The following is a 27,755-nucleotide window of genomic DNA, read 5'->3' as shown; positions in this document are numbered from 1 at the left end:
TTTGTCCGTTGCTTCGTTTGCAAATATTTTCTCCCATTCTGAGGGATGTCTTTTGGTCTTGTTTATGGTTTCCTTTGCTGTGCAAAAGCTTTGAAGTTTCATTAGGTCCCATTTGTTTATTTTTGTTTTTATTTCCATTTCTCTAGGAGGTGGGTCAAAAAGGGTCTTGCTGTGATTTATGTCATAGAGTGTTCTGCCTATGTTTTCCTCTAAGAGTTTTATAGTGCATGGCCTTACAGTCAGGCCTTTAATCCATTTTGAGTTTATTTTTGTGCATGGTGTTAGAGAGTGTTCTAATTTCATTCTTTTACATGTAGCTGTCCAGTTTTCCCAGCACCACTTATTGAAGAGACTGTCTTTTCTCCATTTTATATCCTTGCCTCTATCAAAAATAAGGGCAACCATATGTGCATTCCATTGATCTATATTTCTGTTTTTGTGCCAGTACCATACTGTCTTGATTACTGTAGATTTGTAGTATAGGCTGAAGTCTAGGAGCCTGATTCCTTCAACTCCGTTTTTCTTTCTCAAGATTGCTTTGGCTATTCGGGGTCTTTTGTGTTTCCATACAAATTGTGAATTTTTTTGTCTAGTTCTGTGAAAAAATGACATTGGTAGTTTGATAGGGATTGCACTGAATCTGTAGATTGCTTTGGGTAGTATAGTCATTTTCACAATGTTGATTCTTCCAATCCAAGATCATGGTATATCTCTCCAACTGTTTGTAAAATCTTTAATTTCTTTCATCAGTGTCATAGTTTTCTGCATACAGGTCTTTTGTCTCCTTAGGTAGGTTTTTCATAGGTATTGCATTCTTTTTGTTGCAATGGTAAATGGGAGTGTTTCCTTAATTTCTCTTTCAGATTGTTCATCATTAGTGTATAGGAATGCAAGAGATTTCTGTGCATTAGTTTTGTATCCTGCTTCTTTACCAAATTCATTGATTAGCTCTAGTAGTTTTCTGGTAGCATCTTTAGGATTCTCTATGTATAGTATCATGTCATTTGCAAACAGTGACAGCTTTACTTCTTTTCTGATTTGGATTCCTTTTATTTCTTTTTCTTCTCTCATTGCTGTGCCTGAAACTTCCAAAATTATGTTGAATAACAGTGGTGAGAGTGGACAAGCTTGTCTTGTTCCTGATCTTAGAGGAAATGGTTTCAGTTTTTCACCATTGAGAACGATGTTGGCTGTGTGTGTGTCATATATGGCCTTTGTTATGTTGGGGTAAGTTCCGTCTAAGCCTACTTTGGAGGATTTTTATCATAAATGGGTGTTGAATTTTGTCCAAAGCTCTTTCTGCATCTATTGAGATGATCATATGTTTTTCTTTCTCCTTCAATTTGTTAATATGGTTTATCACATTGATTGATTTGCATATATTGAAGAATCCTTGCATTCCTGGGATAAACCCCACTTGATCATGGTGTATGATCCTTTTAATGAGCTGGTGGATTCTGTTTGCTAGTATTTAGTTGAGAATTTTTGCATCTGTGTTCATCAGTGATATTGGCCTGTAGTTTTCTTTCTTTGTGACATCCTTGTCTTGTTTTGGTGTCAGGGTGATGGTGGCCTCGTAGAATGAGTTTGGGAGTGTTCCTCCCTCTGCTATATTTTGGAAGAGTTTGAGAAGGATAGGTGTTAGCTGTTCTCTAAATGTTTGATAGAATTTGCCTGTGAAGCCATCTGGTCCTGGGCTTTTGTTTGTTGGAAGATTTTTAATCACAGTCTCAATTTCAGTGCTTGTGATTGGTCTGTTTATATTTTCTGTTTCTTCCTGGTTCAGTCTTGGAAGGTTGTGCTTTTCTAAGAATTTGTCCATTTCTCACATGTCCATTTTATTGGCATATAGTTGCTTGTAGTAATCTCTCATGATCCTTTGTATTTCTGCAGTGTCAGTTGTTACTTCTCCTTTTCTATTGATTTGAGTCTTCTCCCTTATTTTCTTTGTGAGTTGGCTAATTGTTTATCAATTTTGTTTATCTTCTCAAAGAACCAGCTTTTAGTTTCACTGATCTTTGCTGTTGTTTCCTTCATTTCTTTTTCATTTCTTTCTGATCTGATCTTCATGATTTCTTTCCTTCTGCTAACTTTGGGGTTTTTTTATTCTTCTTTCTCAATAGCTTTAGGTGAAAGGTTAGGTTGTTTATTTGAGATGTTTCTTGTTTCTTGAGGTAGCATTGTATTGCTATAAACTTCCTTCTTAGAACTGCTTTTGCTGCATCCCATAGGTTTTGGGTCATCGTGTTTTCATTGTCGTGTGTTTCTAGGTATTTTTTGATTTCCTCTTTGATATCTTCCATGATCTCTTGGTTATTTAGTAGCATATTGTTTAGTCTCCATGTGTTTGTATTTTTTACAGTTTTTTTCATGTAATTGATATCTAGTCTCATAGCATTGTGGTTGGAAAAGATACTTGAAACGATTTCAATTTTCTTAAATTTAGCAAGGCTTGATTTGTGACCCACGATATGTTCTATCGTGGAGAATGTTCCATGAGCACTTGAAAAGAAAGTGTATTCTGTTGTTTTTGGATGGAATGTCCTATAAATATCAATTAAGTTCATCTGGTTTAATGTGTCATTTAAAGCTTGTGTTTCCTTAATTACTTTCATTTTGGATGATCTATCCATTGGTGAAAGGGGGTGTTAAAGTCCACTACTAGTATTGTGTTACTGTTGATTTCCCCTTTTACGGCTGTTAGCATTTGCCTTAGGTATTGAGGTGCTCCTATGATGGGTGCATAAATATTTACAATTGTTATATCTTCTTGGATTGATCCCTTGATCATTACGTAGTGTCCTTCTTTGTCTCTTGTAATAGTCTTTATTTAAAGTCTATTTTGTCTGATATGAGAATTGCTACTCCAGCTTTCTTTTGATTTCCATTTGCATGTAATATCTTCTTTCTTCCCCTCACTTTCAGTCTGTATGTGTTCCTAGGTCTGAAGTGGGTCTCTTGTAGACAGCACATATATGGGTCTTGTTTTTGTATCCATTCAGCCAGTCTATGTCTTTTGGTTGGAGCATTTAACCATTTACATTTAAGGTAGTTATCAATATATATGTTCCTGTTACCATTTCTTAATTGTTTTTGGTTTGTTATTATAGGTCTCTTCCTTCTCTTGTGTTTCCTGCCTAGAGAATTTCATTTGTTGTAAAGCTTCATTTGTTCATTAGCATTTGTTGTCAAGCTGGTTTGTAGGTGCTGAATTCTCTTAGCTTTTGCTTGTCTGTAAAGGTTTTAATTTCTCCATCAAATCTAAACGAGATCCTTGCTGGGTAGAGTAATCTTGGTTGTAGGTTTTTCCCTTTCATCACTTTAAATATGTCCTGCCAGTCCCTTCTGGCTTGCAGAGTTTCTGCTGAAAGATCAGCTGTTAACCTTATGGGGGTTCCCTTGTGTGTTATTTGTTGTTTTTCCCTTGCTGCTTTTAATTTTTTCTTTGTATTTAATTTTTGATAGTTTAATTAGTATGTGTCTTGGCATGTTTCTCCTTGGATTTATCCTGTATGGGACTCTCTGTGCTTCCTGGACTTCATTGACTATTTTCTTTCCCATATTAGGGAAGTTTTCAACTATAATCTCTTCAAATATTTTCTCAGTCCCTTTCTTTTTCTCTTCTTCTTCTGGGACCCCTATATTTCGAATGTTGGTGCGTTTAATGTTGTCCCAGAGGACTCTGAGATTGTCCTCAATTGTTTTCATTCTTTCTTCTTTATTCTGCTCTGCGGTGGTTATTTCCACTATTTTATCTTTCGGGTCATTATCCATTCTTCTGCCTCAGTTATTCTGCTATTGATTCCTTCTAGAGAATTTTTAATTTCACTTATTGTGTTGTTCATCATTGTTTGTTTGCTCTTTAGTTCTTCTAGGTCCTTATTAAATGTTTCTTGTATTTTCTCCATTCTATTTCCAAGATTTTGAATTATCGTTACTGTCATTACTCTGAATTCTTTTTCAGGTAGACTGCCTATTTCCTCTTCATTTGTTTGGTCTGCTGGGTTTTTACCTTGCTCCTTCATCTGCTGTGTGTTTCTCTGTCTTCTATTTTACTTAAGTTACTGTGTTTGGGGTCTCCTTTTCGCTGGCTGCAGGTTCGAAGTTCCCATTGTTTTTGGTGTCTGCCCCCAGTGGCTAAGGTTGGTTTAGTGGGTTGTGTAGGCTTCCTGGTAGAGAGGACTGGTGCCTGTGTTCTGGTGGATGAGGCTGGATCTTGTCTTTCTGGTGGGCAGGACGACGCCTGGTTGTGTGTTTTGGGGTGTCTGTGACCTCATTATGATTTTAGGCACCCTCTCTGGTAAAGGGTGGGGTTGTGTTCCTCTGTTGCCAGTTGTTTGGCATAGGGTGTCCCGCACTGTTGCTTGCTGGTCTTTGAGTGGAGCAGGGTCTTAGTGTTGAGATGGAGATCTCTGGGAGATCTTTCACTGTTTGATATTACATGGAGCCAGGAGGTCTCTGGTGGACCAATGTTCTGAACTCAGCTCTCCTACCTCAGAGGCACAGGCCTGACACCTGCCCAGAGCACCAAGACTCTGTCAGCCACACAGCCAGGTATGTGGGGAGTTTCTTGCCTTTTGGGAAGTCTGAGGTCTTCTGCCAGTGTTCAGTCGGTGTTCTGTAGGAGTTGTTCCACATGTAGGTGTGTTTCTGATGTATTTGTGGGGAGGATGTGATCTCCACGCCTTACTCCTCCGCCATTTGAAGGTCTGCCTCCCCATTATTATTTTATTCGTTTTCCATATATTTCTCCAGATGGACACATATTCTTCCAGAATTTCTCCATATAAGTAAATATGAATAAGTATTTTTATTCTCGCCCCTTTTTCCAAAAAGGAATAGCATATTTACTATTCTACACAACAGTCTTGGAGATACTTTCATGTCAATAATACAAAGCTTCTTTATTTTTTAAATATACTTTCACATTATTCCATCATGAGGAAATAGCATAATTTATTTAACACTTTACCCATTGACGGGCAAGTGGGTTGTTCCCAATGCTTTCTAGATGTTACAAACCATGCTGCAGTAAATAGCCTTGAATATGTATCATTTTGTACCTGTGCACAAATACCATAGGATAGATTTCAGCAGCAGAATTGCTGAGTCATAGGGTATTAGCATTTTAATTTTGGCAAACATTCCCAAATTGTCTTCCACGGAGGTTGTACCAATTTGCATTATCACCAGCAGTGTATGAGTGTCTGCTGATTTATAACAATGCTTGTTAATTAAAATTTTGAATTTTTGCCCATCTGATGAGTTAAAACGGCATCAGTATAGTTGTAATTTGCATTTTTCTTATGAGTGACCTTGAGGATTCTTTCATTTGGTTAAGAGTCACTTGTATTTTTTGTGTGTGTGTGTATTATTTTTTCGTATTCTTTACACAGTTTTCTATTTGGTCATTGGTCTGTTTCTTACCAATTTATAGGAGATGGTTGCATGTTAAATAATCAACCCTTCATATGTGATAAATTGCAAATATTTCCCTCATTTTCTCTCTCATCTTTGCTTTTTTTTTTTTTTTTTTTTTGCAGTACGTGGGCCTCTCACTGTTGTGGCCTCTCCTGTTGCGGAGCACAGGCTCTGGATGCACAGGCTCAGTGGCCATGGCTCACGGGCCCAGCCACTCTGCAGCATGTGGGATCTTCCCGGACCAGGGCACAAACTGGTGTCCCCTGCATCAGCAGGCGGACTCTCAACCACTGCACCACCAAGGAAGCCCTCTTTGCTTTTTTTGAACTTTGCTACAGTGTTTTATATCATGCAGAATTGTTATAGCTTCTGAATTTGTAGTCATAGTTACAGCAGCTCATCCCAAGATTAAAAAGGAGTTTTTCCATGTTTTCTTTGTCATATACATGGTTTCATTATTTACATTTAAAATCTTTCACTCATTTGGTATTTATCCTGGCATATGGTGTGAAGTATACTATGCCAACATTATTTGTTGAATTTTCTCTTACTTGTTTGGGCAACTATTAAATTCCTGAATATATCTGACTCTGTTTATGGACATTCCATTATGTTTTACTTGCTCATCTACTTATGCACTGACACCTGCACTGTTTAATTATTGATGCTTTGTAATGAGTTTTTATATCTGATAAGGCTAAACTCACCTCTTTGTTTTGCTAATTTTTCCTGGCTTTTCTTTCTTAATTTTTGTTTATGAACTGTATAATTAGTTTATTTAAATAAAAATAAATCTGTTGGAGATCAGTCAAAATGGTGGAGTAAGAGGATGTGGAGCTCATCTCCCGACATGAACACATCAAAAATACATCTATATGTGGAACAATTCTCACTGAAAACTAATTGGCAGAGGACTCCTGTACAACCAAGGCTGTAAGAAAGATATACATGTAATCAGGTATGAAGGAAAGAAAAGCAATTGGGTTGGGATCTTTGTCCCTGAGAGGGGCCCAGAAGAAAAGGGAAGATTCTTGGGCAGACACCTGCCCTGGGGAGTGAGCAGTGAGAGCCAGATTGGGCACCCCAGTCCTGGGGTCCTATACAGGGGAGAAGTGCCCTCTTGGCTGGTTGGAGGACCACTGGAACTAACAGGGGAGCTGTGAGAAGCCTGGATTCTGCTCCTGAGGAGCACATGCATGCTGGCTTGACCCCAAGAAGGGCAGAAAGATCTAGTGGTTGCTGGGTTTCCTGCAACCACCTTGGTGCATGCCCCAGCTCAAGTTAAGTGAACACTCCAGCCCCATTCACTTCACATCACGGTGTGGTATTCAATCTGGGGCAACCAATACTGGGGATAAGACACAACTGAGGGATACAGAGACTACGCAGAGCTTGGGCAAGCCTGGGTGGAATGGCAGTGGCCATGATTTGTGCTTACTCAAGAAGCACATCACAAGCAGCCCAGATCTCTGAGAGCAGCCACTCCACCACAGCTCACGCCCTGGTACATGTTGAGAGTCTACACAGGCCCTGCCTGTCCTGTGCTGTGGCTCCACAGTGGAAAGGAGGGTGGTGGAGGCTGGTGACAGTGACTGATTGAGAAGGATGACGAAGACTTGCACCTAAGGCTGCACCTGAGCCGAGTGAGGGAAAAAATTGCAGGTGCCTGCACAGTCAGTGCAGCAGAGACAGCTTGGACCTCTGCTGTGGCCGACACAAGCTGACAGCCTGCGTGGGCCCCCTTGCTTCAACATTCCCTCACTCTGGGGCAAGGGTTCCAGTGTGGGGCTAGGGGAAAACCCACACTTAAAGGCACCTGTCATTTTTTTTTCACACTCGACTCCAGCTTTAAGACCCTCCATTTCCAGCCCACCCTCTACCAAGGGGGTAGCTGTCAGCACAGCCTGAGGAAAGATGTGATTTGCATCCATGTCAAATCCAGCTCTCCCACTAAAGGTACTGGGCACATACAGTATGTATAGGGATGTTCCCATATAGGGACAGCCCTTCAAGACTGCAACAGGTAACTGTTTCATCTAAATTCATAGAGGCAGAGAAAGTTAAGCAAATGAAAAGGCAAAGGAACTGCTCTCAATTGAAACAGCAAGAGAAAACGGTTGAAGAAACAAATAATGAAACAGAAATAAACAATTTACTAGATAAAGAATTCAAAGCATTTGCAATAAAAATGTTAATTGGATTAGGGTAAATACATGTACACAGTGAAAATTTTAACAAGTAACCAGAAAATATTTTTTAAAAAATCAGAAATGAAGAATTCAATAGCTTAAATTAAAAAACACAATAGAAGGAATGAATAGCAGATTAAGTGATACAGAAGAAAGCATTAAGTGATCGATGAAACCAAGACTTAGTTTTTTAAAAAGATAAACAAAATTGATAAACATTTATCCAGGCTCACCAAGAAGGAAAGAGGGAGAACCCAAATAAACAAAATAAGAAATGAAAGAAGAGAAATAACAACTGATACCACAGATTTTAAAAAAATCAAAAGAAAATATTACCAACAGTCATATGCCAACTAATTGGATAACTTAGAAGAAATGGACAAATTTCTAGAAACATACAACCTGTCAAGACTGAATCAAGAAAAATAGACAATGTGAACAAACCAATCACTGCAGTGAAATTGAATTTGTAATTAAAAACCTCCCAGAAAACAAAAGTCCTGGATGGCTTCACAGGGGAATTCTACAAAACATATAAAGAATGACTACTACTTATCTTTCTCAAACTATTCCAAAAAATTGAAGAGGACAGAAAACTCCCAAATTTATTCTATGAGGCCACCATTACCCTGATATGAAAACCAGACAAGGACACTACAATAAAAGAAAATTACAGGCCAATTTCTTTGATGACTGTAGATGCAAAAATCAACAAAATACTAGGAAAGTGAATCCAACAATCTATAAAAAGGATGATACACCACGATCAAGTTGGATTTATTCCAGGGGTACAAAGATGGTTCAACATTCACAAATCAATCACTGTGATACACCACATTAACAAAAGGAAGGATAATAATTACATGAGCATCTTAATAGATGCAGAAAAAACATTTCACAAAATTCAACATCAATTCATGATAAAAACTTTCATCAAAGTGGGTAGAGAGGGAACATATCTCAACATAATAAAGTCCATTTATGACAAACCCATAAGTAACATCATACTCAATGGTGAAAAGCTGAAAACTTTTCTTCTAAAATCAGGAACAAGACACTCTCACCACTTCTATTTAACATAGCGTTGGAAGCCCTAGACACAGCAATCAGACAAGAAAAAAGAAATAAAAGACATCCAAATTGGAAGGGAAGAAGTACATCTGTCACTATTTGCAGATAATATGATACTTTATATAGAAAAACCCAAAGTCTACAGCCAAAAACTATTAGAATTAATAAATAAATCCAGCAAAGTTGCAGGATATAAGATTAATATACAGAAATGTGTTACTTTTCTATATAGTAAAAATGAACTATGAAAATAAAAAAAAATCCCATTTACAGTTGCATCAAAAAGAATGAAACGCCTAGGAATAAGGTTAACCAAGGAGGTGAAAGACCTATACTCTGAAAACTATAAAACACTGCTGAAGGAAATTGAAGGTGATACAAAGAAGTGGAAAGATATCTCATGCTCTTGGATTGGAAGAATTAATATTGTTACAATGGCTGTACTATCGAAAGCAATCTAGAGATTTAATGCAATCCTTATTAAAACACCCATGACATTTTTCACAGCAGTAGAACAAATAATCCTAAAATTCATATGGAACCACAACAGACCCTGAATTGCTAAAGCAATCTTGAGAAAAAAGAACAAAGCTGGAGGAATCATACTTCCTGACTTCAGACTATACTGCAAAACTACAGTAATGAAAACAGCATGGTACTGGCATAAAAACAGGCACACAGATCAATGGAACAGAATAGAGAGCCTAGAAATAAATCCATGCACCTGTGATCAATTAATCCACGATAAAGGAAGCAAGAATATACAATGGAGAAAAGACACTCTCTTCAATAAGTGGTGCTGGGAAAACTGGACAGATACATGTTAAAGAATGAGATTAGAACATTTCCTCACACCATATACAAAAATAAACTGAAAATGGATTAAATACCTAAATGTAAGATGTGAAACAATAACTCTCATAGAAAAGAACTTAGGTAGAACACTCTCTGACATAAAGTGTAGTAATATTTTTTTGGATCTGTTTCCTAAGCCAAAAGAAATCAAATAAACAAATGGGACCTAATTAAACTTAAAACCTTTTGCACAGCAAAGGAAACCATTGACAGAACGAAAAGGCAGCCTACTGAATGGGAGAAAATATTTGTAAATGATATGACTGATAAGGGGTTAATACTCAAAATAACATAAACAGCTCATACAACTCAATATCAAAAAAACAACCTGATTAAAAAATGGGCAGAAGGTCTGAATAGACATTTTTCCAAAAAAGACACACAGATGGCAAACAGGCACATGAAAAGATGCTCAACATCATTAATCATTAGAGATATGAAAATTAAAACAACAATGAGATATCATCACGTCACACCTGAGAGAATGGCTATCATCAAAAGGTCTACAAATAATAAATGTTGGCGAGGACATGGAGAAAAGGGAACCTTCATACACTGTTGGTGGGAACATAAATTGGTATAGCCACTATGGCAAACTGTGGAGATTCATCAAAAAACTGAAAATGGAACTATCATATGATCCAGTATTCCACTCCTGGGTATATAACCAGAGAAAACAAAAACACTAATTCAAAAAGATACATGCATTCCAATGTTCTTGGCAGTAGTACGTGAGCCAACACATGGAAGCAACTCAACTGTCCATCAACATATGAATGGATAAAGAAGATAAAGAAGATGTGGTGTATATATATACACACACACACACACACACAATGGAATACTACTCAGCCATAAAAAAGAATGAAATTCTGCCACTTGCAGCAACATGGATGGACATAGACAATATTATACTTAGTGAAATAAATAAAGACAAATATTGTATGATACCACTCATATGTGGAGTCTAAAAAGTAAAACAAAAGAATGTATATAGCAAAACGGAAACAGACTCACAGATACAGAAAATAAACTAGTGGTTACCAGTGGGGAGGGGGAAAAGGGGAGGGGCAAGATAGGAGTATGGGATAAGAGATACAAACTATTATGTATAAAATAGAGAAGCAACAAAGATACGTTATATAGCTCAGGGACTAAAGCCATTATCTTGTAATAACTTTTAATGGAGTATAATCTATAAAAATATTAAACCATTATGCTATACACATGAAACTAATATAATATTTTAAATCAACTATACTTCAATAAAAAATACTTAAATCTGTTTGTCGTTTAAAATTTTATATTTCAAAATTAAATTGGAAATATCTGACATCTTTATGATGTTGAATCTTCCTACCCAAAGTATGCTATATCTTTCCATTCGTTCAAGGCATCTTTCAATAGTGTTTTAAAGTTTTCTTCATTTGGTATGGTACTTTTCCTGTTAAATTTATTCCTAGGGTTTTTTTGTTTTGTTTTGGTTTGGTTTTCTGGGGTTTTTTTTGCTGCCATTGTAATGGGGATCTTTCTGCTATTATATATTCTAACTAGTTATTACATATATGTAACAATATTTTATATACATATATATATGTATGCAATAGATATCTATATATGAAGTTGGTACCTGATACCTTTGTTGAATTTCATCATTTGTGATAGATTTTTAGTTGATTCTCATTTTTCTAGGTATGTGATCATATTACTGGCAACCAGTAATTAATTTTGTCTTCTCTTTGCCAAAGTTTATGCTTCTAATTTTTTTCTATTTAAAATAACTTAGTTAGTTCACAGATATTTATTGACCTATTATGGACAAGGCACTGTTCTAGGCCTTTGGAACATATTAGACAAAATCCCCCTCTTGGCAATTCTATACTATTGGGGGAGATATTAAAAAAGCAATAAACATAATAAATAAGTAGAATTTATAATATGCTGAATATGATTAATGATAAGAAAAAAACCACAACAGGATGAAGGCACTGGGAGCTTCCAGAATACGAGGCAGATTGCAGTTTTAGATGCGATGATCAGGGTACTTCTCATTGAAAAGGCAAATTTAGAGCAAAGACCTTCAAAAGAGGGGATGGAGGAACCACATGTTGGCTAATATTTTCAGCACAATGTAATGTAATCGTGATGCTCAAGGGCATAGTGCCTTATTTTATACTCTAGTGGAAATATTTTTCCACTATTTCTCTGCATGCCTGATGTGGGCTTTGGATAGCCAAGATAGATACATTTTCTCCTGTTAAGGCATTACCCATTTATTTTTATTTGAGTGTTTTATCAGGAAAGTTTATTGAAATTTATCAAAAGCCTTTTCAGTGTCTGTAATGAAGACCATGCTATTTTCTCCTTAAATCTATTAATATGGTAATGTGTACTATATACTATGTGCATTACCAGCATTGAAATGTTCTGGCATTTATGGTCATGGTGAATTATATTCCTTTAGTGTGCTGATGGATTAATTTGGTTAATATTTTATTTAGAATTTTCCATTATATTCAGAAGTGAGGTTAACCTGTGATTCCTTTTTTTTTTTTTTTTGCAATCCTTGTAATCATTGAAGCTACTGGCATAACTACTTTATTTGCTTCATAAAAGTAATACAGAAAATTTACCTTACTTTTCTCTGTTCTGGAATTGTTTAAATAACAGTGGAATTATCTGCTTTTTAAAAGTTTGGCATAGTCCCTCTGGAAATCATCAGAACTTGGTACTGTTTCATCGGTTGCTTTTTGAAACTTTTTCTATTTATTCTATCTACTTTGATCTTTTCTGGGGTAAATTGTGTTTTCCTAGAACACTACCTATTTCAGACATTTACAAATTTAGTTTTTTAAAGTTGAACAAAGTCTCTTACTACTCTTCAATTTCATCTCTTTCTATGGTTACTTCTTGCTTCTCCTATTGTATTTTGTGTATTTGCATTTGCCTCCATTCTTTTGATTAGATTAGCTAGTGGCTTATTTATTTTATTGTTTACTTTTAACTTCCAGATTTATTTAATCTACCGTTTTCTGTGTTCTAAATCATAAATCTACTTTTATCTTTATCCATGTTTTTCTTTTTGTCATCCTTTAGTTTGTTTTGTGCCTCTTGTTCCAATTTCCCTCTGAGCATTGCTTTATCTTTCTCTCATGGTTTCTGAGATGCGGTATTTCATTATTGCCCTTCTTTGGAAATTTTGCGATTTTGATTTATAAGTCCTTTTGACCCAAGAGATGTTCAAGAGAGTTAAATTTTTTATATCTCCAAATTTAAGTATCTTTTAGCTTTCTGAATTTTTCCATTGATTTCTCACTGTATTGTCTCATGATTAGAGAATATGTCATACTATTTCTATTTTTGAGGATATATTGAAATTTCCTTTGTGACCTAATATATAATCTATTTTCATGAATGTTCCATGGGCACTTGAAAATAAGCTATATTCTCTATTTTTAGGATAAAGAGTTTGATACAAATTAACAAAATTTGCCTTATTAATTTTACTATTTAGTTTTTCTATGTGTCACTTATGTTTTTCTACTCAGTCTTTCATAAATCAAGAGAAGCAAATTAGAATATCCTATTACTAGTTTGTTTTTGTGTGTTTCTCCTTGTATGTCCCATAATTTCCGTTTTATACATGCTGCTGTCATATTTGTATGCTGTCATAACTGCTTATATCTTTATTGAGAACTGTACTTGTTATAGTTAAGTTCCATTCCTGTTTAATTCAAGGCTTTTGGGACCAAATTCCACCTTTTTTATATAAGACTGTGACTTCTGGTTTCCATGTCCTTGCATTGCCTAATATACCTATGCCTTTATTTTAATCTTCAATCTTTTAAAATCACTTTAAAGTGATTTAAGTGTGTTTTTACATTAAATATAGAGTTATGGTTTTCACTTTCACTCCAGTTGGAATTTTCTTAATAGATGAGTTAAGCCTATTTATACTTATTGATATAATAGATAGGTTTTCTCTTTGTTCATATTGTTTTAAGTTATTAAAGAAATAGAACATTTTTGTTTTCATGGTTTTTAAAGAAAGCCTTTCACAAAGTAATTTGTTTTTATTTTTATGTACTTATGATACTTAGGGAAGCTTTAATTTTTGCTCTAGTGGTTACTTTTATTTAATATTCTTTTCACAATATTTGTTTCCTAATAGAAACAAAGATAAAATTAGTGTGCATAATCTTTCTCATCTACTTTGATCTACCACCCAATTTTTGATATATTCAATGTTGTGATCTTTTTCAGTGTTTATCTAACACTAATATTACATATGCTAAGATTTTTTTATTGCTTGATTTGTTAGACTTTAAGTGATATCTTTTGACACCCAGCTATTAGACATGGGGTAATTAGAGAAAGTCCTCTAACTCTCATCTTTTTTTTATCTTTTCCTTCTCACATCAGCCACAAGTAAAAATCTAAAATAATCTTCTAATTAGAAACATGAGATTATATGATATAGTATAGCAAAATGCATATTTTAAATTGAAAATTTGAAAAACAACTTAATACAAGCATTTATTTCCAAGTAGTCCTAACCCATCACCTCTTGTCCTTCCATATCATTAAAATTTCAATTGAAAACCTGGATAACATACTTCAACTTACAGATAATTGGTCTGGGCTTTGCCACAGCAAGCAAGTAGCTAGAACATTAACAAGAGAGACTCTGCCATGGAGACTGCATGGCTTCAAGCTCCCTTTTAAATTAACATCTCAAAGGAGAGGTAGTGATGTGAGGTAATGATTGAAAGCTCCTGTTTGCCATCATTTGTAATTATCAATGGAGTCTAAACAAGCTCATTAATTCATCCTCTTAACGCTGGCAACTGTTGTCTTTGATGATGTTCTACTCCATTACCTATGGTATTGTTTCTATATCTTAACAAAAATCAATCTTCTGTGTCAGAGTTGTGTACTGGTGGATAATTTTTATTTTCCTGGAGGTATTATTTGGCATGAGGGCCATATTAATTTGTGGAGAGTTTAAACAGTCTGTCATTAAAGAATATACAAGATCTATCAACTTTCTGGTTAGTGCCCTGGTTGGGTCTGGTGTCTGTAATATTTAATGCAGTAACTTACTTACAGATTTTTTTTTTCCAGGCGATACTTCAAGAGAATTCTAGTGGTTGGGAAGCATTGAGTTCCTTGTGCGAGGGCTTCTCCACATAAAATGGTGAGTGTGAGAGAAGTAGCATAAATTTGGGTTTTGATTTCTTCTCTCTTGTCCTTTCTATAAAAATGGCAAGCTACCTTGGCAGAGAATATTAACATATCTCCCATTATTGTTCTTTCTATCATCAGTTATTTGTTCAGTAATTCTTTATGAGCATGTAGAGAAGGCCAGACACTGTGCTAGGCACTGGGGTTACAAGGTTGAGCCATACAGACAAGGATTATGTGTTCATGGGTTTTTAGCCTACAAAGAAGCACATAACATAGATATCATTGCAATACATATTTTGAGGAAAAAACATTACAGGACTATATAGCAAAGGCAATTGAGATGAGATCTGAAGGATGCAAAAAATGATGAGGATGTTCTTGGATTGGAAGAATCAACATTGTGAAAATGACTCTACTACCCAAAGCAATCTACAGATTCAATGCAATCCTTATCAAACTACAATGGCATTTTTCACAGAACTAGAACAAAAAATGTCACAATTTGTGTGGAAACACAAAAGACCCTGAATAGGCAAAGCAATCTTGAGAAAGAAAAATGGAGCTGGAGGAATCAGGCTCCCTGACTTCAGACTATACTACAACGCTACAGTAATCAAGACAGTATGGTACTGGCACAAAAACAGAAATATAGATCAATGGAACAGGATAGGAAGCCCAGAGATAAACCCACACACATATGGTCACCTTATCTTTGATAAAGGAGGCAAGAATATACAGTGGAGAAAATACAGCCTCTTCAATAAGTGGTGCTGGGAAAACTGGACAGCTACATGTAAAAGAATGAAATTAAAACACTCTCTAACACCATACACAAAAATAAACTCAAAATGGATTAAAGACCTAAATGTAAGGCCAGGCACTATCAAACTCTTACAGGAAAACATAGGCAGAACACTCTATGACATAAATCACAGCAAGATCCTTTTTGACCCACCTCCTACAGAAATGGAAATAAAAACAAAAGTAAACAAATGGGACCTAATGAAACTTCAAAGCTTTTGCACAGCAAAGGAAACCATAAACAAGACCAAAAGACATCCCTCAGAATGGGAGAAAATATTTGCAAATGAAGCAACTGACAAAGGATTAATCCCCAAAATATACAAGCAGCTCATGCAGCTCAATATCAAAAAAACAAACAACCAGTCCAAAAATGGGCAGAAGACCTAAATAGACATTTCTCCCAAGAAGATATACAGATTGCCAACAAACACATGAAAGGATGTTCAACATCACTAATCATTAGAGAAATGTAAATCAAAACTACAATGAGGTATCACCTCACACCAGTCAGAATGACCATCATCAAAAAATCTACAAACAATAAATGCTGGAGAGGGTGTGGAGAAAAGGGAACCGTCTTGCACTGTTGGTGGGAATGTAAATTGATACAGCCCCTGTGGAGAACAGTTTGGAGGTTCCTTAAGAAACTAAAAATAGAACTACCATACGACCCAGCAATCCCACTACTGGGCATATACCCTGAGAAAACCATAATTCAAAAAGAGTCATGTACCAAAATGTTCATTGCAGCCCTATTTACAATAACCAGCACATGGAAGCAACCTAAGTGTCTATCGACAGATGAGTGGATAAAGAAGGTGTGGCACATATATACAATGGAATATTATTCAGACACAAAAAGAAACGAAATTGAGTTATTTGTAATGAGGTGGATGGACCTAGAGACTGTCATACAGAGTGAAGTAAGTCAGAAAGAGAAAAACAAATACCATATGCTAACACATATATATGAAATCTAGAAAAAAAACCAAAAATGGTTCTGAAGAACCTAGGAGCAGGACAAGAATAAAGACGCAGATGTAGAGAATGGACTTGAGGACACAGGGAGGGGGAAGGGTAAGCTGGGATGAAATGAAACAGTGGCATGGACATATATACACTATCAAATGTTAAATAGATAGCTCGTGGGAAGCAGCTGCATAGCACAGGGAGATCAGTTCGGTACTTTGTGACCACCTAGAGGGGTGGGATAGGGAGGGTGGGTGGGAGACGCAAGAGGGAGGAGGTATGGGGATATATGTACACGTATAGCTGATTCACTTTGTTATACAAAAGAAACTAACACATCATTGTAGAGCAATTATACTCCAATAAAGATGTTAAAAAAAAAAAATGATGGAGAGGACTTCCCTGGTGGCGCAGTGCTTAAGAATCTGCCTGCCAGTGCAGGGGACATGGGTTCAAGCCCTGGTCCTGGAAGATCCCACGTGCTGGGGAGCAACTAAGCCGGTGCGCCATAACTACTGAATCTGCACTCTAGAGCCCGCGAGCCACAACTACTGAGCCTGCGTGCCACAACTACTTAAGTTTGGGTGCCTACAGCCCCTGCTCTGCAACAAGAGAAGCCACCGCAATGAGAAGCCCGTGCACTACAATGAAGAGTAGGCCCTGCTTGCTACAACTAGAGAAAGCCCATGCACAGCAACGAAGACCCAACGCAGCCAAAATATAAATAAATAAATAAATATGTGACAAATAGCAAAAACTTCCTTATTAAAAAAAAAAATGGGTGGAGATCACCTTCCTCCCCACAGATACACCAGAAATACATCTACACGTGGAACAACGCCTACAGAACACCTACTGAACGCTGGCAGAAGACCTCAGACCTCCCAAAAGGCAAGAAACCCCCCACGTACCTGGGTAGGGCAAAAGAAAAAAGAATAAACAGAGACAAAAGAATATGGACGGGACCTGCACCAGTGGGAGGGAGCTGTGAAGGAGGAAAGGTTTCCATACACTAGGAAGCCCCTTCTCAGGCGGAGACTGCGGGTGGCGGAGGGGGAAGCTTCGGGGCCACGGAGGAGAGCGCAGCAAAGGGGTGCTGGGGGCAAAGCGGGGAGATTCCCGCACAGAGAATCAGGGCCGAACGGCACTCACCAGCCCGAGAGGCTTGTCTGCTCCCCCGCCGGGGCGGGCGGGGCTGGGAGCTGAGGCTCGGGCTTCGGTCTCTGCGCCAGGTTGGCAGCGTGAACACAGCCTGCAGGGGGTTAGTGCACCACGGCTAGCCAGGAGGGAGTCCAGGAAAAGTCTGGACCTGCCGAAGAGGCAAGAGACTTTTTCTTACCTCTTAGTTTCCTGGTGCGCGAGGAGAGGGGATTAAGAGCGCTGCTTAAAGGAGCTCCAGAGACAGGCGCGAGCCGCGGCTAAAAGCGCGGACCCCAGAGACGGACATGAGACGCTCAGGCTGCTGCTGCCGCCAACAAAAAGCCTTTGTGCAAGCACAGGTCACTACCCACACCCTCCTTCTGGGGAGCTTGTGCACCCCGCCACTGCCAGGGCCACGGGATCCACGGTCAACTCCTTCCGGAGAACGCAGGGCGCGCCTCAGGCTGGTGCAGCGTGACGCTGGCGTCTGCTGCCGCAGGCTCGCCCCGCCCTCCGTGCCCCTCCCTCCCCTCCAGCCTGAGTGAGCCAGAGCCGCGGAATCAGCGGCTCCTTTAACCCCGTCCTGTCTGAGCGAAGAACAGACGCCCTCCGGCGACCTACACGCAGAGGCAGGGCCAAATCCAAAGCTGGGAGCTGTGAGAACAAAGAAGAGAAAGGGAAATCTCTCCCAGCAGCCGCAGAAGCAGCGGATTAAAGCTCCACAATCAACTTGATGTACCTGCATCTGTGGAATACATGAATAGACAATGAATCATCCCAAATTAAGGAGGTGGACTTGAGAGCAAGATTTATGATTTTTTCCCCTTTTCCTCTTTTTGTGAGTGTGTATGTGTATGCTTCTGTGTGAGATTTTGTTTGTATAGCTTTGCATCCACCATTTGTCCTAGAGTTCTATCCGTCCGGGTTTTTATGTTTGTTTTAAAATTTTTTTTTCTTTTTTTTCTCTTAATAATTATTTTTTTATTTTAATAACTTTATTATATTTTATCTTACTTTACTTTATTCTACTTTATCTCCTTTCTTTTTTTCCTTCCTTCCCTCCTTCCTTCCTTCCTCCCTCCCTTTCTTTCTTTCTTTCTCTCTTTCTACTTCTACTAATTCTTTCTTTCTACTTTTTCTCCCTTTTATTCTGAGCCGTGTGGATGAATGGCTCTTGGTGCAGCAGCCAGGAGTCAGTGCTGTGCCTCTGAGGAAGGAGAGCCAACTTCAGGACACTGGTCCACAAGAGACGTCCCAGCTCCACATAATATCAAACGGTGAAAATCTCCCAGAGATCTCCAACTCAACACCAGCACCCAGCTTCATTCAACGACCAGCAAGCTACAGTGCTGGACATCCCATGCCAAAAAACTAGCAAGACAGGAACACAAACCCACCCATTAGCAGAGAGGCTGCCTAAAATCATAATAAGTCCACAGACACTCCAAAACACACCGCCAGACGTGGACGTGCCCACCAGAAAGACAAGATTCAGACTCATCCACCAGAACACAGGCACTAGTCCCCTCCACCAGGAAGCCTACGAAACCCACTGACCCAGCCTTAGCCACTGGGGACAGACACCAAAAACAACAGGAACTACAAACCTGCAGCCTGCCGAAAGGTGACCCCAAACACAGTAAGATAAGGAAAATGAGAAGACAGAAAAACACACAGCAGATGAAGGAGCAAGATAAAAACCCACCAGACCTAACAAATGAAGGGGAAATTGGCAGTGTACCTGAAAAAGAATTCAGAATAATGATAGTAAAGATGATCCAAAATCTTGGAAATAGAATAGACAAAATGCAAGAAACATTTAACAAGGACCTAGAAGAACTAAAGATGAAACAAACAATGATGAACAACACAATAAATGAAATTAAAAATACTCTAGATGGGATCAATAGAATAACTGAGGCAGAAGAACGGATAAGTGACCTGGAAGATAAAATAGTGGAAATAACTACTGCAGAGCAGAATAAAGAAAAAAGAATGAAAAGAACTGAGGACAGTCTCAGAGACCTCTGGGACAACATCCAACGCACCAACATTGGAATTATAGGGGTTCCAGAAGAAGAAGAGAAAAAGAAAGGAACTGAGAAAATATTTGAAGAGATTATAGTTGAAAACTTCCCTAATATGGGAAAAGAAATAGTTAATCAAGTCCGGGAAGCACAGAGAGTCCCATACAGGAAAAATCCAAGGAGAAATATGCCAAGACACATATTAATCAAACTGTCAAAAATTAAATACAAAGAAAACATATTAAAAGCAGCAAGGGAAAAACAACAAATAACACACAAGGGAATCCCAATAAGGTTAACAGCTGATCTTTCAGCAGAAACTCTGCAAGCCAGAAGGGACTGGCAGGACATATTTAAAGTGATGAAGGAGAAAAACCTGCAACCAAGATTACTCTACCCAGCAAGGATCTCATTCAGATTTGATGAAGAAATTAAAACCGTTACAGACAAGCAAAAGCTGAGAGAGTTCAGCTGAGAGAGTTCAGCACCACTAAACAAGCTTTACAGCAAATGCTAAAGGAACTTCTCTAGGCAAGAAACACAAGAGAAGGAAAAGACCTACAAAAACGAACCCAAAACAATTAAGAAAATGGGAATAGGAACATACAAATCAATAATTACCTTAAATGTAAATGGACTAAATGCTCCCACCAAAAGACACAGATTGGCTGAATGGATACAAAAACAAGACCCATATATTTGCTGTCTACAAGAGACCCACTTCAGACCTAGAGACACATACAGACTGAAAGTGAGGGGATGGAAAAAGATATTTCATGCAAATGGAAACCAAAAGAAAGCTGGAGTAGCAATTCTCATATCAGACAAAATAGACTTTAAAATAAAGACTATTAGAAGAGAGAAAGAAGGACACTACATTATGATCAAGGGATCAATCCAAGAAGATATAACAATTGTAAATATTTATGCACCCAACATAGGAGCACCTCAATACATAAGGCAAATACTAACAGCCATAAAAGGGGAAATCAACAGTAACACATTCATAGTAGGGGACTTTAACACCCCACTTTCACCAATGGACAGATCATCCAAAATGAAAATAAAAAGGAAACACAAGCTTTAAATGATACATTAAAAAAGATGGACTTAATTGATATTTATAGGACATTCCATCCAAAAACAACAGAATACACATTTTTCTCAAGTGCTCATGGAACATTCTCCAGGATAGATCATATCTTGGGTCACAAATCAAGCCTTGGTAAATTTAAGAAAACTGAAATTGTATCAAGTATCTTTCCGACCACAATGCTATGAGACTAGATGTCAATTACAGGAAAAGATCTGTAAAAAATACAAACACATGTAGGCTAAACAATACTTACTTAATAAGGAAGTGATCACTGAAGAAATCAAAGAGTACATCAAAAAATACCTAGAAACAAATGACAATGGAGACACGACAACCCAAAATCTATGGGATGCAACAAAAGCAGGTCTAAGAGGGAAGTTTATAGCAATACAATCCTACCTTAGGAAACAGGAAACATCTCGAATAAACAACCTAACCTTGCACCTAAAGCAATTAGAGAAAGAAGAACAAAAAAACCCCAAAGTTAGCAGAAGGAAAGAAATCATAAAAATCAGATCAGAAATAAATGAAAAAGAAATGAAGGAAACGATAGCAAAGATCAATAAAACTAAAAGCTGGTTCTTTGAGAAGATAAACAAAATTGATAAACCATTAGCCAGACTCATCAAGAAAAAAAGGGAGAAGACTCAAATCAATAGAATTAGAAATGTAAAAGGAGAAGTAACAACTGACACTATAGAAATACAAAAGATCATGAGAGATTACTACAAGCAACTCTATGCCAATAAAATGGACAACCTGGAAGAAATGGACAAATTCTTAGAAATGCACAACCTTCCAAGACTGAACTAGGAAGAAATAGAAAATATGAACAGACCAATCACAAGCACTGAAATTGAAACTGTGATTAAAAATCTTCCAACAAACAAAAGCCCAGGACCAGATGGCTTCACAGGCAAATTCTATCAAACATTTAGAGAACAGCTAACACCTATCCTTCTCAAACTCTTCCAAAGTATAGCAGAGGGAGGAACACTCTCAAACTCATTCTACGAGGCCACCATCATCCTGATACCAAAACCAGACAAGGATGTCACAAAGAAAGAAAACTACAGGCCAATATCACTGATGAACATAGATGCAAAAATCCTCAACAAACTACTAGCAAACAGAATCCAACAGCACATTAAACGGGTCATACACCATGATCAAGTGGGGTTTATTCCAGGAATGCAAGGATTCTTCAATATATGCAAATCAATCAACGTGATACACCATATTAACAAATTGAAGGAGAAAAACCATATGATCATCTCAATAGATGCAGAGAACGCTTTTGACAAAATTCAACACCCATTTATGATAAAAGCCCTGCAGAATGTAGGCATAGAGGGAACTTTCCTCAACATAATAAAGGCCATATATGACAAACCCACAGCCAACATCGTCCTCAATGGTGAAAAACTGAAAGCATTTCCACTAAGATCAGGAACACGACAAGGTTGCCCACTCTCACCACTTTTTATTCAATATAGTTTTGGAAGTTTTAGCCACAGCAATCAGAGAAGAAAAGGAAATAAAAGAAATCCAATTTGGAAAAGAAGAAGTAAAGCTGTCACTGTTTGCAGATGACATAATACTTTACATAGAGAATCCTAAAGATGCTACCAGAAAACTACTAGAGCTAATCAATGAATTTGGTAAAGTAGCAGGATACAAAATTAATGCACAGAAATCTCTGGCATTCCTATACACTAATGATGAAAAATGTGAAAGTGAAATCAAGAAAACACTCCCATTTACCATTGCAACAAAAAGAATAAAATATCTAGGAATAAACCTACCCAAGGAGACAAAAGACCTGTATGCAGAAAATTATAAGACACTGATGAAAAAAATTAAAGACGATACAAATAGATGGAGAGATATACCGTGTTCTTGGATTGGAAGAATCAACATTGTGAAAATGACTATACTACCCAAAGCAATCTACAGATTCAATGCAATCCCTATCAAACTACCACTGGCATTTTTCACAGAACTAGAACAAAAAATTTCACAATTTGTATGGAAACACAAAAGACCCCGAATAGCCAAAGCAATCTTGAGAACGAAAAACGGAGCTGGAGGAATCAGGCTACCTGACTTCAGACTGTACTACAAAGCTACAGTAATCAAGATATTATGGTACTGGCACAAAAACAGAAAGATAGATCAATGGAACAGGATAGAAAGCCCAGAGATAAACCCAAGCACATATGGTCACCTTATCTTTAATAAAGGAGGCAGGCATGTTCAGTGGAGAAAGGACAGCCACTTCAATAAGTGGTGCTGGGAAAACTGGACAGCTACATGTAAAAGTATGAGATTAGATCACTCCCTAACACCATACACAAAAATAATCTCAAAATGGGTTAAAGACCTAAATGTAAGGCCAGGCACTATCAAACTCTTACAGGAAAACATAGGCAGAACACTCTATGACATAAATTATAGCAAGATCCTTTTTGACCCACCTCCTAGAGAAATGGAAATAAAAACAAAAGTAAACAAATGGGACCTAATGAAACTTCAAAGCTTTTGCACAGCAAAGGAAACCATAAACAAGACCAAAAGACAACCCTCAGAATGGGAGAAAGTATTTGCAAATGAAGCAACTGACAAAGGATTAATCTCCAAAATTTATAAGCAGCTCATGCAGCTGAATAACAAAAAAACAAGCAACCCAATCCAAAAATGGGCAGAAGACCTAAACAGACACTTCTCCAAAGAAGATATACAGACTGCCAACAAACACATGAAAGAATGCTCAACATCATTAATCATTAGAGAAATGCAAATCAAAACTACAATGAGATATCATCTCACAACAGTCAGAATGGCCATCATCAAAAAATCTAGAAACAGTGAATGCTGGAAAGGGTGTGGAGAAAAGGGAACACTCTTGCACTGCCGGTGGGAATGTAAATTGATACAGCCACTGTGGAGAACAGTATGGAGGTTCCTTAATAAACTCCAAATAGAACTACCATATGACCCAGCAATCCCACTACTGGGCATATACCCTGAGAAAACCATAATTCAAAAAGAGTCATGTACCAAAATGTTCATTGCAGGTCTATTTACAATAGCCCGGAGACACCTAAGTGTCCATAATCGGATGAATGGATAAAGAAGGTGTGGCACATATATACAATGGAATATTACTCAGCCATAAAAAGAAACGAAATTGAGCTATTTGTAATGAGGTGGATAGACCTAGAGCCTGTCATACAGAGTGAAGTAAGTCAGAAAGAGAGAGACAAATACTGTATGCTAACACATATATATGGAATTTAAGGAAAAAAATGGCATGAAGTACCTAGGGGTAAGACAGGAATAAAGACACAGACCTACTAGAGAATGGACTTGAGGATATGGGGAGGGGGAAGGGTAAGCTGTGACAAAGCAAGAGAGAGGCATGGACATATATACACTACCAAACGTAAGGTAGATAGCTAGTGGGAAGCAGCCGCATAGCACAAGGAGATCAGCTCGGTGCTCTGTGACCACCTGGAGGGGTGGGATAGGGAGTGTGGGAGGGAGGGAGACGCAAAAGGGAAGAGATATGGGAACATATGTATATGTATAACTGATTCACTTTGTTTTAAAGCAGAAACTAACACACCATTGTAAAGCAATTATACTCCAATGAATGTAGCAAAAAAAAAAAAAAATGATGGGGAAGGTGGAACAGGAGTCAAGTGATCTAGGCAGAGAAAATTGAATCTGTGAGGTACTGAGGATCTTGTCTTAGTTGAAAAATTGGAAAAAGATAGGAATCAAGATGGGGAAGGACCTGATATTAGACTGGAAAGGGAAATTGGTGGGTGCCAGATTTTGCTGAGATGCATCAGGAGGATTTTGGTCTTCTTCCAAAGAGCTGGGCAAGCTACATAATTTGTGGGGGTCAGTGAAATAAAAAGGCAAAATGAAGGGGTTTCCCTGGTGGCGCAGTGGTTGAGAGTCCACCTGCCGATGCAGGGGACAAGGGTTCGTGACCCGGTCCGGGAAGGTCCCACATGCCGCAGAGCGGCTGGGCCCCTGAGCCATGGCCGCTGAGCCTGTGCGTCTGGAGCCTGTGCTCTGCAACGGAAAAGGCCACAACAGTGAGAGGCCCGCGTACCGCAAAAAAAAAAAAAAGGAAAATGAAAATTCAGAGCCCTTTTTACAGAAATTGTTAAGAATTTCAGTACAGTGACAGCAGGATTGTTCTAAGCACTGTGCTTTGTATGACTGCATAGGTTACAAGCCCATGATGTTGCCCTTGCCTAAAGGCAATGAGAAGCCAAGGAAAAGTATTAAGTAGAGGAGAGAAGTGATTGGCTGGCACGTGAAAAAGATAAATTCTTCTGTTGTTCTACCGTGGCACGTTTAGTTAGTGAGTAAAGGCAAAGGAATATGAATATCTCCCAGATGCAGGACTATAAATGATTTCTAATATGATCTTTATAAGTCATGTGCCTAGATACATAGGTGTCCAGAATCCACTCTCAATTCATTAGCTGTGGTAGTAAAATGGTAAAGTCTGGGATTTTTGCTTAAGGTCATCCTATTTAAACCATTATTTAAATACACTTGAATAACTTTATCCTCTACTCATTTAACAACATAAGCTCAAAGTTTCAACTAGTTGACAAGAATTATGCTTAGAATAATATTGTGCTTCTTGTTTAGAATCAACTGATATTCTGTGACAAAAGTATTAACATTAAGAATTCAGAAGTATGAAAGAGGAAATAATTTAAAGCATACAAGAAGGAACAACTTCCTGCTAATCCTTGTTTGTTGTAATGATTTGCATATCCTGCTTAGAAGGTGTGTTCTGTTGTTTTAAGATAACAAGCTGTATTTCATAGGCAGCCTGTATTTAAAAATATTGAGAATCAAATCTTTTGCTCATTAACAGTGACGAAACAAATCCTGAGTATTGTATGATGTAGTAAGATATAAGCAAACCAGAAAAAAAAGAATTCTCAAGCAACCATTTTAGTTTTTACAATAAGAATCCTAAATTTTTTGTGTGTATGTATTTTAAAACACCTTATAATAATCACCAAATTTAAAAACTTGATAGTGATCCACAGTTTACTTTTTGAAACACAGAGAAAGAATTTTCTTTAAGGCCTTTAATGACAAAATAGAGGCCAATCTAGTAGCTTTTTCTTAAAGTTTGACATCTCTAGAAATTGGCAACTTTATTATTATTGGGTTTTTTAATCTGTTTAATGCAAGTTTATAAATATTGATTGTGAAAATCTCCCCAGCTAATACTATATTTTTTAAAAAGATATTTGTTGTATAATTTGTAAATTATGACAATAAAAATATTTTATATTGTGGGCATTATTCTTCTTTAGATACATGCTATAAAATGTAAGAAATTACCTTACTTAATATTGTTTATGTTATATATTGATATATATATGTTATATATTGAACATATATATATGTTATATATTGACTATATAAAGCATCTTAGAGAGTAACGTTACATGAGTAAAATGTGGGGAATAAAAGTGGTACAATTCTCATATATTAAATTAGGATTTGTTAGTATAGAGCAATGCATAGTAGGGAAGTGAGTCCTTGATTTAAAGTTACTCTCAGTCTAACAGGAGAAACAAGGCAGACACAAAAATAAATATGTAACAATAAATAGTCACACTATAAGACCTGACCTGGCTGTACAGAACTGTTGTTCTGTATGAGGGTTAAATATCTAGCATGTCAGATACAGGCAGAGGTAATGAGCAGATGGGCCTAATCTTAAAGGCAGAGAATTGGAAGGTGGATGTGGATAAAACTCAGACAGGGAGCTGCAAAGGAAAGGGGAGTAAGCTCTAGAAAATTATGGGTTTGCAAATCTTATATGAGATAAAAACCAGTATCAGTATTAGATGGCCACTGGCAATGGAATTATATTACGAATGCTTAAGATTGATAGGACATTCTAATATTTTAACGGCTGAGATGCTCTTGGCTTCACATAAGAGAAAACTAGAGATAACTTAAGCAAAAATGGAGATGAACAAATGGGTAAAGACCCATCCCCAAGCATGTAATTAAACCTAGGCCTCTCAAAAAAATAAGTAATATTTTAAACTGTCAAAAAAAAAAAAAGATTGACGGGACATTCAAAAAGAGTCTCTGCCAATCTAGGTGAGATGATGATAGAAAAATTAATTAGAATTAACATACATATGGCAGAGAATAGGGTGAATAATTGTGCTGGTCTAGTTTGGGATCCTGGTAATAAAAGAAGACTTCATGAGGGAGCTGGAATAATTATTGAGCTTTAAAAGATAAGAGTGAAACTGCTAGATAACTCATGATCATTATTATTGCCTAATATTTATTTTTGTTGCTTCCAAATATGTTGAGTAAATTGTAAGACTTACCTGCAGGGGAAAACAGGACTTCTGCCTCTGAAATGCAATTCCATCTCAATGCACAATTAATTGAAATGAGTTAATAGTGTGATACCATGTAGTTATTATAATTGGACAAATATATCTGGGTTTAATTTAACTTGATAGACATAGTCTAAGGAGTTAAAAAGCTTTCGAAGTGGTTAGAAAAGACTCTTAAGGCCTTATTCTTAAAAAGAGATTTTAATTTGAAAAATAAAAATTATAGTTATGATTTTTGTACAATTATATTGAAACAATAATTGTACATAGAAATAATGATAAAATTACTTGCCTAGGTCCACAGGTGATGATTCTTCCATTGTTTGTTCCACAGGCTCAGAGAGGAAAAAACTAAGTACACAATCACTCTGAAAAATAAGGCAAAATAAAATATTTTTTCATATCTTACATTTATTTATTGTTCCTATTCCCTAGTATTTAAAAATGTTGACCCTAATATATAATGTTTATAGATACCTGTTTTATTTATAGATATATCTATATTTACAGATTCCATAAATAGAAAAAATATACTAGGAAGTTTATTAAGTCAATGCTATAATTTTACACCAAGTTAAACTTA

The 27,755-nt window shown here is 37.1% G+C and overlaps 1 protein-coding gene across 4 annotated transcripts in view; it reads right to left on the bottom strand.

Annotated features, from left to right (window-relative positions):
• PIK3C2G (phosphatidylinositol-4-phosphate 3-kinase catalytic subunit type 2 gamma) overlaps positions 1-27,755 on the bottom strand; it is a gene marked incomplete at its 5' end in the record, with an annotated part of 329,467 nt that overhangs the window by 38,284 nt on the left and 263,428 nt on the right. For all 4 annotated transcript variants that reach the window (XM_082666092.1, XM_082666091.1, XM_082666093.1 and 1 more), the window contains one exon: positions 27,465-27,540. In XM_082666092.1, the coding sequence (XP_082522218.1) occupies positions 27,465-27,540 (76 nt within the window). The remainder of the gene's footprint in view (positions 1-27,464; positions 27,541-27,755) is intronic.

This window comes from Grampus griseus (genome assembly GCF_964374135.1).
Source record: "Grampus griseus genome assembly, chromosome: 11".
NCBI lineage: Eukaryota > Metazoa > Chordata > Mammalia > Artiodactyla > Delphinidae > Grampus > Grampus griseus.
This window is presented reverse-complemented; position numbering and strand designations above follow the sequence as displayed.